This window comes from Gopherus flavomarginatus, chromosome 5 (assembly GCF_025201925.1).
Source record: "Gopherus flavomarginatus isolate rGopFla2 chromosome 5, rGopFla2.mat.asm, whole genome shotgun sequence".
NCBI lineage: Eukaryota > Metazoa > Chordata > Testudines > Testudinidae > Gopherus > Gopherus flavomarginatus.
The window spans coordinates 51321952-51335994 of NC_066621.1; the positions used below are offsets into that span (position 1 = coordinate 51321952).

The window sequence follows — 14043 nt, forward strand, 5'->3', positions numbered from 1 at the left end:
ATTTTTACCATTATGATTGCAGGATGGAAAGAGAAGTGTATGGTGGCTGCCTTAGTTACTGCCCGTGTTGCTATCTTCCAGCTACCAATGAGCTCTTCAGAAATGTTCAAAAATCAAACTGTACATTCAAAGAGGCACTTTCATATTAAGGCAAACTTTTATAAAGAACATATAGTTACAGCCCCCATTATTCCCCCAGCAACCTGGCTTCTGATATGTTGCCCATGTAGGTTCTGATACAGCCTTCAATTATATGATCACACAATACTGGGCAATGTGATATACCATTCAGCAAATTCATATACTGTAGTACAAAGGAACTGCATTCTTTTGTATGCTCAGAGGCACACATGTATGTTGTATTACTCCAAACAGTACCTACTGAGATTTTTTTTTCAATCAAAGACTACTGTAGTGTAGACAGGAGCAGACTTAACTTGGTTGTGGGAATCTGAATCCTGAATTTTCCAACTTATTCTCACTTCTGATGTTATGGTATTGGAACTGAAATTAGAGCTCCATTGTGCTAGATGCTGTTTATAACAGTCTCTGCCCCAAATAACTTAGTCTAAGCAGGCCAGACAGAGGATGGGAGAAAGGAAGAACCATTATCCCCATTTTACAGATGGAAAATTCAGGCACAGAAAGAGTGACTTTTCCTGTGTGACCCTGGGATGTCTGTGGCAGAGCAGGAACTGAACCCAGATCTCCTGAGTCCCAGTCAAGTGCCTTAACAATGATATTGTTCTCTCTGTTGAAATTTCAACCTTAGCATTTCACAGTAATGTAACTTTTTTGTGTATGCAACAGCCTGATACAGTAGCTCAGAGATACCTGTGAATTATGTTCAGTGTGTGTGTGTATCAGTACTTTTGCACTCAGGTGAAGTAACAGCCAACCATCCGTCCTGATATTTAATTCTTTGCCTCTCTGATTCCTTAGGTTTATGGGATGATTTTAACTTCATTCCTCTGGTTCTCCATCCACTTCAGCAACAATCTGGACCGGAGAGGCAAATACATTTTCAGAGAGACCTAGAAAACAGTCATCCGGCTTCCCCACCAGAGCAAGGATTTCCAACCCTTGAATTGGGAAACCATCTGAAAGTTCTCCACAGAGTTCCCTGAGAAGCTGTGGCTAGGTGACTGGAGCTGGGCTTTGGTACCTTTATGTTTCTCTTTACCGCATTACCTCGTCCTCTGCATTGTCAGCTGACTAGTGGGAATGATCATCGGGCAGCACAGGAGAGAAAGATGTGACATTTTCTGTAAAGACAGATGGACTGTGACAGGCAGCCAACTGGGGAATCAGGGCCATGTAGAGACACGGATGGGCAGCTTTAGCATTGGTGTGAGATGTGGATGGTAGCAAGGAACCAGGCAGCCACTCACCCAGAAAATCTCCAACCCACCTAGCTAAAAACCAAACCCTGATCCAATCACTTCTGTCAGTGCCTGAAAACAGACCACTTAAAACTCCGTCAGTGTGCCAAAACATACAAAAACTAGAATACCAGCAAGAAGAAAAAAGAAGTTCAGTTAATACCCCTCATCCAGGAGAATGTCCTCTCAGCTATAGCCAAAACAAATGCATCATGCTAATCAATCCCGCCACAATTCATGGCAAAACAACCACTTACATTCAAACCCCATACACACACACACACAACCCCCGCACCACCACCAAATAACTAATTGCCCCTGGCAGAAAGAAGAAAGAAATGCATTAGAGGACACATGTGATAAGTAACTTAATTTAACTAATTATCCACCAAGTTTCCCACAGTCCATTCTGTTCCTGAACTAAAATTACAAACTGGGGAACTATTGTAAATTTATAAATGTGTTTGCCAAAACAGAAGTTAAAAAACCAATAAGAAATTACGGAAAGTAAAATAAAGATGGTAGCATTTACATTTAAAAGAATGTCAACATTGGATGTTACAATGTATCACAAGATAACAAATCAAATAAATAAATTTATGTCGAGTACTCTGAAAAAACAGGCACTAGTCCTCTCTAGGAAGGCACCCAAAATTAGTTTACACTTCTGACAATTTTGGCTTTAATCTCTGAGACTCAGTTAACTCAAGGTCCTATCAGTCTTGATACATAGACGAACTTTATCCTAAAACTACACTATTTTCACCATGTGACTATCACTGTAGAACTCTATCTTTAAGTAAAGATCCTTATCAATCCACCAATATGCTTGTGTGTCAATGAGATTATGGGACTGCCCATGGCAGTTCAACCAAATCTCTCTCGAGTTAGAATATAGAAATTTGAACAAGTTACTTATCAAAGGCAATTTGATTCAAAATTGCTTTGCCTTGGTGCTATTCATAGCTAAACTCTTTTCATTATGGCCATATTCACTATTATAATGCATCAAACCCCACATACATGTTTCTAGAATAATTTTAAAGCTATTTGTAATTTCTCTGGAAGTTCACGAATACTGTGAACTCTTTAACCAAATATTCAGCAGTGGCAAAAGTCTGGAGCTTAACTGGACAATTCAGAATTCTTTTTCTCTCTTAGCTAAGAAGTTGTCAGTTTCTTGTCACCGCAAAAAATGATCTAGGGCTTCTCCACATGAAGACTTAGTGCAGGGCAAGCTGGGGTGTAAATCTTTCATGGTACTAGCCTGCTGCTTACCAAGTGGGCGTGTGGACACAGCTGCTGCACGTTTTTTTTTGTTTTTTTTTTTTTTTTGCAGCGTGTTTCAAACAGCAGTAGTTCAAAGCACACTGCAGAACTTTTAATACATGGTAGTATTTAATGCATACAGCCAGTTACTGCACAGCAGGCTAGTACCCTGTAGATTTACACCCCAGCTTGCCATGCACGAAGATCTGGTCTACAGTGAAAAGTTACATTGGCATAGCTACATCAGTGAAAAAAACACACTCCTGATGGACATAGCTATGCTGACATACCCCCCTGTGGACACCACTAGCCGATGGAAGAGGTCTGCCATCGAAATCTCTAACATTGGCTGAGGAGTAGGTGTAGAAAAACCCCTTCTGTCACTGTAGGCTGCATCTACATGATGACCTTGTGCTGCTCTAGTCTGCGTAGTGTAGACGTACCATTGGTCTCTGTATGGACAAGCACCTAGGCTGATTGCTTTAACACACTCTTACTCTTTCTAAGATGCACCTTTGCTGTACCCAGCCATGATTTCCTGTTACAAATAATACTATTCTCAGGGACATGAGTTCTTCTGGGCTTGACATTCTCAGTTACTTGTTGCCTTAGAGCCAGATTTTTAAAGATAGGAGCCTAATGATGCAGATAAGCACCTAGTGGGATTTTCAAAAGCACCTAGGTGCCAAATTCCTATTGATTTCCCATCTTTTGTTTTCCCAAGGCATCAGGTGTTAGCAGAGAGGGGGTGCTCTCCATCGCCACCTGATGACAATCCCACTCTCATGCAATCTCATCCAGATGTTTCAGTTTCAGTGAGCAAATTGCTGAACAGAGCTTTTTGTACAGTTTCTGATAAGCCATGTGGCTTGGCTCCTCTTCTAGGTAAAGTTGATGTGGGCCAATTAGAAAGCAAACCTCATATCTGATGACGTTTTGAAACATCCAACCAGACAAGTAGCTTGGGACATACTAGTTTGCACTAGACATTTTAGGACCTATATCAGCTTGCAACATCCTTTGCCACCAGTTGTGCATTTAGTATGATAATCTTTTAAAACGGTTGTTAATCCAGGCTTCAGTCAGTAATCTACGTCCACCAGCTGCTTTTGTAGGTTCCTCTTGCAGTGTATCTTGAGCAACTTTACACAACCCCACCTTCTTTGCCAGGCCGCAGTTTCTCCATCAGCATATTTAGCAGACTGCACAGACATCCATTTTCAAACTCCTGTCTCTATACAGAGTCTCATGACATTCCTTGATGATTGTGTAGTTGCTTAGTTGTTCATTATGCAGCAATATAAACTTACTTGACCAATTTTTTTTCTTAGTTCAATGCCAATAATTTTGATGGTAATGAAACAGTAAGACAAAACAGCTGTACATGTCTCTGAACCAATTTCATAGAATCATAAACTTTAAGGTCAGAAGGGACCATTATGATCATCTAGTCTGACCTCCACATCAGTGATAAGGTTGGTCAGATCACTTTATCTGTTAAATTGTTTATCTACTTGCTAAACTGTTTATCACAGTTTGTGGTCATTTAGTCCTTATAACTATTTGGACAGGGTCACCATAAAGATTTTCACGTCACCTTGGTTGTTCAGTAAGCTAATTGACTGTCTCATCTTTTTTTAGCATAAAATAACAAGGTGTTTGTATGTTTGTTAATGATTAGTTAGATATTTCTTATTGATTACATTTCTAATTTAAAAAGGAAGTGTTGTCCTAACTATTTGAAATATCTTGCCATCATAGCTCCTTTTGGCAAGGAACTTTCTGAAATTGCAAGGGTTGATTTCAGAATGCTTTAAATTAATGCTACAGATGGGGCCAGATCCTCAGCTGAGGATTTGCCCCATTGTTTGTTTCAATCAACTTCTGATCTGTATGATAGACAATTATAATACCATGCTACCGAATTAAACATAAACTGATGTACTCTGTGCGTCACTGTCAAAGCCAATGCTATGGTTATCCCAAAGGCCAGCTGGAGGGTCATGTGACTCTTGACCACTTCAATAAAAATTTATGTCATGGCAAAATGCTATCGTCCCTCACTCTTTCTGTATGCACACAAGGCTGTTTGGGTGGCTGTTGTGTTTGTATAATGAAGCTTGGCAGTAATTCTTTCAGCGTTGGTAAGATGTATTATCCATACAGCTGGCAGTCGCTCTGGCATACAAGCATATCCTAGCAGTGAAGGGCAGCTATGACTGTATCAAGCTTTGAAGAAGGGGAGCCTACCAACCTGCTCAGCTTCTGTTCCTTGTTGCTGCAGTCATCAGCCTCCCCTCCCCAGGAACCAACTAGGGTTAGAGCAGGAACATGTTCCTTTCAAACTACAAAACAAGCTTAGAAAGAAGTAAGTATCTAATCTCTATATAAAGAACATGGTGTTCAGATTAAAGAAATAACTAACATTTAACAGAGAGCCTGAAAGGAAAGTTTCTGGGGGTGTTATTTTTGGCTGCAAAACTCTATGGTGACTGGAGAACTAGTGAAATTCTGACCTCACAAGAGGTTGAGCAAATGCAAGGGAAAAGACCTTTTTGATTAGCCTATTTGTTTAATGAATGGGATTGGTTCATTACTTGTTTTTTCACATCTATTTAACTCCCATATTTAATTAATATTTGGTTGTAAAGATGGCATTATTAGATTCAGCACTGCCCCAAACCCTGTCTGTTAAGGTGGGAGAATAGATAATAAACATCTCTGAGAGCCCCAAGAGATCCTCCGGCCCACCCAGGGAAGACCAGTCTGGTATTTCAAATGTAAGGGGCTGAGGTTGAAATCATTCAGGCCTTCTTTATATACCATAAAAAAGGGCCCAAACCCAATGTTTAAATCCTTTACGGCTCACCAGATCTACGTTGGGGGAAACAGGCAGGTATCCAGTATTTGTCATATCTACAACTCCTGTGACACCTATGGCTGGAAAGTGGAGAAGAGGGGTTTTCTGGGTTTTGGACTTTTTGAGGGTGAAGGAAGAGGGCTGGTTGGGTTTTTTTTTTCTTTTTTCCTCCTGAAAAGTGCATGTTAAGCTTTTTTATTGCTGTGGAAGTAGGGGTGGGAACCTGAACTGCATCCTTTTTGCAGCAGGCTAGTAGAGCTTGAGTACAGCCTGTTATTTGTTCAGTCAAGAAGCAAACTTAGCGTGCAGACTTTCTTGCAATAAAGTAGCCAGTTCTCCCCTCCTTTCTGAGGTTGTGACGTTCAGTCTGGAATCCTCAGTGAGTTTTGTCCAAAATCTAGTAGGACAAGAACAATATTGTAGATACGCATTGCACCAACAGCCTGGACACCCAAAACAAGAGCATCCCTGTGTAACGCCGACAGACCCCAGTCATTAGTAGGTAGGACTGAACTGGGGACCTCTGGGGCTTAGTGCATGAGCCTCTACCACATGAGCTAAAAGCCAACTACTGTTAGCTAAGGCTGTAGAGCAGACTCATTTTCTCTCTCTCTTTTAGTGGTCTTGGTGCCACTAGATGGGACAGAGCACTACACCCAGGAGGTGTGGGTTGCACCAGCACCCCTTAAATATATGTAATGAATACATTAAAAATACACTTTGTGGTATTCATTACAGCCCTGCCAGTGCTGATCGAATGATTTCCCCTGTTCCCAGCTTTAAATACCCCCTACTTTGCAGTCACAGTCTTCCATACACAAAAGACTGACAGTAACTCCCTTTGCTGCTGCTCTTCATTCTGCAAGTTGAGGTTAATGCTGGACAAGGTTTTATTAAAGGCAGTGTCTGCTAGTGGTTCAAGCAGGTGACTGGGATTAAGGGCTCCTGGCCACAGATTCTGTTCCCCTACCCTAGCCCCTAGATGCTATCCTGGCAACACACAAAGGGCTTGGCTACACTAGAGAGTTGCAGCGCTGGTGAGGGGGTTACAGCGCTGCAACTTAGGATGTGGCCACACTTGCAAAGCACGGCCAGTGCTGCAACTCCCTGGTTGCAGCGCTGGCTGTACACCCGGTCGAGCCTCGGGTGTAGGGATTCCAGCGCTGGTGATCCAGCACTGGTCAGCAAGTGTGGACGCCCACCAGCGCTTTTATTGACCTCCGGGGTATAAGGAGGTATCCCAGAATTCCTGTCCACAACAAACCAGAAGAAAGGGAGAGCTTGGAGTTCAGCCAAACTGCTTATTTAAAAAACAAACACAGCTCTTGTTTGCTGAGCGAGCGGAGGCAGGCAGGGGAATTACTTTGGAATGTTCACAGCTGTTTGCTTGAAGAGAGAAACAGCACTCTCACACGGCAGGGGGGGAGGGGGAAGTCCGTGTTCAGCAGTTGCTGATCTGGTCTGACGGGTATTTAGCAGTAAATAATTTGCATTTAGTGAATGAGAGAGGAGTGGGGGAAGGGAATTAGAACTTTTAAAATGATTGAAGGTAGGCACAGTCCTTAGAACTTGCAAGGCAAGGAGCTGAGAACAGTGTCAACTCCAAAAATCCATTCTGTCTGTCTCCTCCACGCTCCCTGTCACATTCCACCCCACCCCCCTCTTTTGAAAAGCACGTTGTAGCCACTTGAATGCTGGGATAGCTGCCCACAATGCACCACTCCCAACAGCGCTGCAAGTGCTGCAAATGTGGCCACACTGCAGCGCTGGTAGCTGTCAGTGTGGCCACACTGCAGCGCTGGCCCTACACAGATGTACGAACACAGCTGTAACTACCAGCGCTGCAAAACTGTAAGTGTAGCCATACCCAAAGACTGTAAAGGCACCACAAGGGCCCAGGGACATACTCCTCAGTCCCTAAACAGCCCTATGTTTCCTCCTCAGCACAGTGGGGCTTGGAATGGCACTATTGCAGACATGCCTGCACAGCAGCCCATGGGAAGCCTATGATGGGCTACTGTAAGTTTCAGTAACCAGTGACTGCTCTAACTTATGTCAGAGGCCATTTTGGCCCCCAGAGTAGTCTATAATCTTCACTTGTCCCTCAATTGTACCTACTGAAGACTCTATTCCTGGTCCTGATTGCCATTTACTTGCTGGGTAAGCCTGGACAAATCATGTGATGTAACCCCTCTGTGCCTCAGTTTACACATTAGCACAACAGAGATAAATAACACCTACCTCCCAAAGCTGTCAGCTGGGAAGTCCTGATTGATTAATGACTGGAAAGGGCTTTTATATGCTTGGTGGAAAGACATGACAGAACAGCCCGATATTATCATTTATTAAAAAGCTGTGCACTAAAAACTGGCTGTGCACATAACAGATTCAATTTTATTTTGATGAGTAGTGATGAAGAATGAGAAGGGGGGATTATGAAAGAAAGTGATGTTGTGATTATAATGACTTTGTTTAGCATCCCAAGGGACAGAGTCACTTTGAGAACTCAGGATGCGGTAGCATGTGATAACAGAAAGTAATATACAAAGCACCAATTAATTTAATCATTGTTAATTATTAAAATAGTGTTTTTATTTTAGGCACATAAAAACAGAGAACCTATTTAATGTGGATTTTAGATTTAAATGCAGGGGCCCCATCGCAGAAGCTGAGAAATGACATCAGATCTTAGGAGCTGCGAGTCTGCGTCCATCTTTCTAAAAGGATGTGCGGTTAAACATCTCTGTCCTGTATTGTGAATAAGGAGGAGTAGAGCAAAGGCAGTGCTCCAGTATTTGTCTTCACAGTTTCAGGGGTACAGCATGTGTCTTCCCCCCTCTGAATTCTACTCCAGGAGTGTCCAGGCCAGGCCCATGTCACCTGTCTCTGGACAGGAACTACTGTCCCCCTCCCTTCTGACCAGGGGATAATAAGGCTGCCCAACCCCCAGCCTTAAACTGCGATATTCTCAGCAAACCAGTCTGCCTAATGGCTAGCAGCTCTGAGTTGCTTTTTCTCCAAGGGCTATGAACAGTGTATTGCCTGCAATCACATGTTCTCCCACAGCTCTTTCGAAGCAAGCGCCTTTATTAACAGGACAAAGCATTAAAGAGAAAACATAAAAACAACAGACTGAGACCCATACTAAACATAGGAGAAACCACCCCTGTTCCCAGGGCCAGCTCCAGGCACCAGCTTATCAAGCAGGTGCTTGAGGCAGCCACTCCGGAGCAGGGCGGCACTTTCAGGTGTTCGGCGGCAATTTGGCGGAGGGTCCCTCACTCCCGCTGGGAGTGAAGGACCTCCTGCTGAATTGCCGCAGATCACGATCGTGGCTTTTTTTTTTTTTTTTGACTGCTTAGGGTGGCAAAACTCCTGGAGCTGGCCCTGCCTGTTCCACATGGGAAGTCTGAAAGACCACCATCCCTTCCAACCCTTCAGCAAGAGTTGGGGCTTCCCCTTGGACGGACAGTCATGTTCATTTGCTGAATCAAAATGAAGACCATTAGTCAGGCCAAGCTTGGCATTTTGTATGATGCTTCCTAGTATCTGGAAAACCCAACCTGAACCAGTATATGCAAATCACCCCAGCGTGGAATTTCTGTGGAGTTATTTACAATCTCAGGGGCATCACCCCTTCTGTTTTAATTCCTGTAAGGGCTGTGGTAACCCTCCCCCAATCGCACATAACCCATTCATAAGTTTAATACAGTGCTCCCTCAAAATACTGCATGGCGTTGCAATATCTGTCACACTTGTCACTAGGGCCATGTCTACACTGGCAAAAATGAGACCCAGAGTTGCTGGTGCCAAACAGTGGAGCTCTTATGGTGATGACAGTACAAGCTATAATGTAGACAGAGTCCAGACCATGTGACCTCTACCGGTCATCGAAATGCATAAGCTCTATCTGCATTAGATCCTCCACCCTTGCTGCTACTATTCACTAGTTGTGAATTCCAGGTCCCATTTTTGCCAGTCAGCACAGCCTGGGGAGTTTTGACCCATTTGCAAGTGCTGCAGAAACAGACTCGGTCTTGTTGGGAGCCCAAGAAAGAGCATGCCCCAATGTGGAGATGGGGATTAGAGCTTTCTGTGGCTGAAAAGGACAACCAACAAGGGAAACAAATGGGTTAGATGAATGTGGTGTATGGCGGATTGCATGTCCTGGACATGACTGTGTCAGAAAGCTGTGGAGCTCAACCATGGAAAGGCAGGGGTTAACCAGCAAGGCCCGGAAGCAGCTGTGGCCTGTTAGGCTTCCTGGCACCTGTGTGTCAGAGGAAGTCAGCTACTGGGAATGGATCAACCTCCAAACTGCTAGATGGAGGGACATCCCCTTTCTGTGAGTTTGGGCTTTTATGCTATGTTTCACCCATGCAAAAACAAATAGTGGTTTAAAAAAAATGTTATCAAGGCTGCAAAACCAAGCACTCCAAAGTTAGAAAATGCCAGACTGAAGGTTGCGTGTGCAATCTTAATTTGGTCCTCTTGTGTGTATTCAGTCTTTAATTACATGATCACATGCTATTTTTTGCCACAAGACCCCTGCCTCTTTCCGTGCAAAGGGTAGATGGTGCTCATTTAAAGTGTAGCCAGTCAATAATTTGTTTTCTCTTTGTTTTTCAATGTGTGCCATTAGGCCTTATTAGCTGCATGTTATTCAAATCCTGCTCTGAATACAGAGTGATTAATGTCCTATGGTGTTCATTGCCAGCGTATCTGGTATCTGAGTGCATTGCAAATGTTGATGTAGTTATTTTCACACATCCCTGTGAGGTCACAGGATATTATTATCTCTGTTTTACAGAGAAGGAACTGAGGTACAGCAAGATTAAGGTGCCTAACAAAGATGCTTAGGATCTGATTTTTCAGAGTATTTTGCATTATATAGCCCTTTAGATGTTCAAAGCACAGCCTCCATTGGCTTTAGAGGCAGCTGTGAGTGCTCAGGAATTCTGCACATCTGGTTCTGGGGTTTCAAGTCAGGCACCCAGAAAATGAGAACCATATAATTAGCGACCACCCGTGAAAGGTTTGGTGACTCTGTGGCAAAGACAGGGAAATAATCCAACTCCTCAGGGCAGCCTTCAGCCAGGGCCGGCACTTCCATTTAGGTGACCTAGGCGGTTGCCTAGGGCACCAGGATTTGGGAGGGCGGCATTTTGCGGCCCTTGGCGGCAATTCAGTGGCGAGGGGTCCTTCCATGCTCCGGGTCTTCGGCAGCAATTCTGCGGCGGGTCCTTCACTCACTCCGGGACCCGCCGCCGAAGTGCCCCGAAGACCGGGAGTGCAGAAGGGCCCCCCCCCCGCCGCAGAATTGCCGCCAACGACCGGGAGCTAGGAAGGACCCCCACCTAGGGCGCCAAAAACCCTGGCGCCGCTCCTGCCTTCAGCTATCTTAATGTAAGCAGAGTCAGGATAAGCTCTACCCTGACATCGGGTGGAAAGAATGTGAGAGAGTGTATTTGCATAGGCACGCCCACCCTATCCCAGACTGCCAAGCTGTGGGACTGCTTGGTGACAAATTGCTCACCCTCAGTTGGGTGGTACTGGCTAGACATGGGACATGGGTTCCAAAACCCAGTGAAGTAGAGAGGCTGGGGACAGGTATCTGTGCCTGGTGGCGCAGTCTCCTTGTGGAGCCAGAAGCACCAGTTGCACCCCCTCCTCTCTCCACTGTGGAATGTCAGAGTTAATTCTTTTTATTCCCTCAAGAATCTAAATACAGGTTACTGAGCTGAATGCACTTTGGGCTAATGGTGCACTAGCACTGGGGCTCCCCCACTAAGAGCTGAGATCACTAAGAGTTGAAATCACAAAAAAGCTGAAATGACTGAGCTGAGAGCACTGAGTACTGTGCTAACTAGTGGGGGAGCCTGAAGATATGCTGTGGAACAGAGCAGCTGGCGGAGTGGAGCAGTTGCGGGGACGGCTGGTGGCAGCAGAGCGGCTGGCAGAGCGGAGTAGCTGTGGGACGGGTGGAGCGGCCCACAGAGTGAGCGGAGCCGAGCAGTTTTGCAGAGCAGCTCATGGAGCAGAGCAGCTGGTGGAGCGGAGCAGTTCCTGAGGACGGCTGGAGGAGCAGAGTGGAGCAGCTGGTAAAGCGGAGCAGTTCGTGGAGAAGGCGGAAGCAGAACCCACGGAGAGGCAGGGCAGTTGGCCCTGGACCACGTAAGGTGCCCCTTTCTACCCAGGCTGGGGGGAGGGACCTCTACAGATAGACTCTCGAACTCTGGGGTGGCATTGACCAGAGACTTTTGGGTTGTTGGACTTTGGGGTGATTGGACTTAAAACCCTAAGCGGAAAAAGGACAGTGCCAAACGTACTTGGAGGTGGGTTTTTGTTTATGGTTTGTGTTATAACCCTGTTTGTGGTGTTTCTCCAATGGGATGCCTTTATTAAAAAAGATTTTGCTACACTCAGACTCCGTGCTTGCGAGAGGGGAAGTATTGCCTCCTAGAGGCGCCCAGGGAGGTGTGGTATGTGAGTGTCCCAGGTCACTGGGTGGGGGCTCGAGCTGGTTATGCATTGTGTTACTGAAACGGAACCCCTGGATACTGAACCCGGCCCTTGTTGCTGCCAACTAGAGGGGCAGAAGGGTTACATTAACAATGAGCCCATCCTTTCTCTTTCTGCAAGCTCCTGTCTCATTCACTATACACCTTCCAATTTCTGCAATGAATGAAGCAGGGTTCTACACACCACAGCTGCCTCCTCTACACTCCTATTTTAATTCCTTGAGCAGAGTCTCTAAAAATATCTCTGCTGAACATGTGTGAACTGTGATTTTTAAAAGGCATTAACTTGGCCATATTTGGGCGGATTTTCATGGAGATGACACAGGCCACCCCTGCCAAAGTTGAAGCCCCTGCTTCAAAGCAGGGGGAAGCTAGAGCTTTTCAAAGAAAAGGCTGTCAGAGCATTTTTAAAATTGTAAAGCAATGTATTTTTCCCCAGCCTTGTTCTTCGAAACAGCTGAACTGTTTTGGTTGAAATATTCCAGAAGAAGTCAGCCTGAGGCAGACACCTGAGGGAAATTTCAGCCCTAACAAGTAAAGTTTGGCAAAGTTATAAACAGCTGATTATGGTCTTGTAAAGGGAAATGTTGGACAACCTTAATAACTGGCAGTGCTACCAGCTCCATCAATAATAGTTGTATTTATTTCACTCTGGGACAAGAAAGGGTTTAAAAAATAGCACCTCCTCTGGAAGGATTAGCAACTAGTAGTAAATATCACATCTGCCAGTCAGATTGTTACATCAGGTAGAACAGTGGAAAACAGCACTGGAAAAAATGGTGGGGTGATGAGGAAGTTTGAAGAAAGAGTCCACTTTGGAAAAATACATGTAGCTTTAAAAATTGGCTATCCAAATCCACAATGAGTTATAGGTAACAAGCTTACTGGGAGACATTATTGACTGCACCCCAGGACAGCATGCTCTTTAGATTGCCTTCTTCCCTCTCCCAATTACAAAATTTAGGAGATACTACAAATGCACTGAGCTCCTGGGAAGGTCTTAAGGAGAACAGACCAATGGACAGCTTGGTCTCATTTACCCCTTATGGAGATACAAAATGCTCTACACAGCCAAGATCAGATTGTGGGCAAGAAAACTCAGGGCAGACTTACGTTCCAATTCTGTGCTATCTTTAGCTCACTAATCTTCAGTCTGCTGACATCCTCCAGGCTGCCAAACAAATGAGTGCTTAGGGAGGTCTAGATATCTCCAGCATCAAGGGGGTTAAACATAAGCACATTTCTCTCTATATGGTAGACATATAAGACCATTGATCAATCTGTGTGAGTTCTGGAGGAGAAAGCTCCTGAAGGAATGTTTTAAACTGACCACAGACCTGTCCACCCGACAGATATCTTTTCTTGTATAAAAGGTGCTATCTCTCTGAGACCTGGCCGAATATAGAGGATTTTATTCTTGCCAATAAAATGAATATTCTTGTTTCATTGTTTGCTTGTGATTCTCTTTATTTGCAGATATCCCAGTGAGTTTTTATTTGCAGTGATGTTCATGGAAAGCAAAAGCATAACCAATCTGAGCTCAGATATTTGTATAAGTAGTTGGAGCAGGTGTGTCTTCATAGCCACTTTGAAAAGGCAGATGGTTTTACTTGCACAGGAGTTATTGAACAGTTGTCAATAGCGAACATATTAGTGAAAATCACAGTTTGTTTGGGATGTCTACTGTTTATAAAGCTTAGGTCCAAAAATTATACTAGATATTTAAAAAAGAAAGGAAAGGAAGAGATTTTAAGATACGATCTTCCTTTTGAACTATGAGTGCACTTTATGCTGGCCTTTTATATAAACTGTAAACTCCTTAGCACAGGGACTGTTTCTTTTTCTTGGACAAGGCTGAACACACTGCTTGTGTTTTCCAAGAAATAAACTTATATTCTTGACATCTGCTGTGTGTCAAATTCCAGGATGCAGTCCAGACCAGTGAGCAGTGGTGTTGCTGCCTGCCCCACAACCTAGGATGCCTCACAATGCTTTGCTGTTATAGCTCCCA

At 44.3% G+C, this 14043-nt stretch overlaps 1 protein-coding gene and 1 long non-coding RNA gene across 8 annotated transcripts in view; one reads left to right on the top strand and one right to left on the bottom strand.

Annotated features, from left to right (window-relative positions):
• Positions 1–14043, top strand: part of TSPAN32 (tetraspanin 32) — a 95429-nt gene that overhangs the window by 72351 nt on the left and 9035 nt on the right. For 2 of the 7 annotated variants that reach the window (XM_050953741.1, XM_050953740.1), the window contains one exon: positions 943–4699. The exons of the other annotated variants lie outside the window; for them this stretch is intronic. In XM_050953741.1, coding sequence (XP_050809698.1) covers positions 943–1038 — 96 coding nt within the window. In that variant the 3' untranslated portion in view covers positions 1039–4699. Of the gene's footprint in view, positions 1–942; positions 4700–14043 lie in introns of those variants that run through there. 7 annotated transcript variants of the gene reach the window in all.
• On the bottom strand, positions 5295–12295 carry LOC127051451 (uncharacterized). Its single transcript, XR_007774505.1, has 3 exons — positions 12119–12295; positions 7387–10911; positions 5295–6519 (listed from the first exon to the last, which is right to left on the bottom strand). It is a non-coding gene; the product is annotated as an uncharacterized LOC127051451 (long non-coding RNA).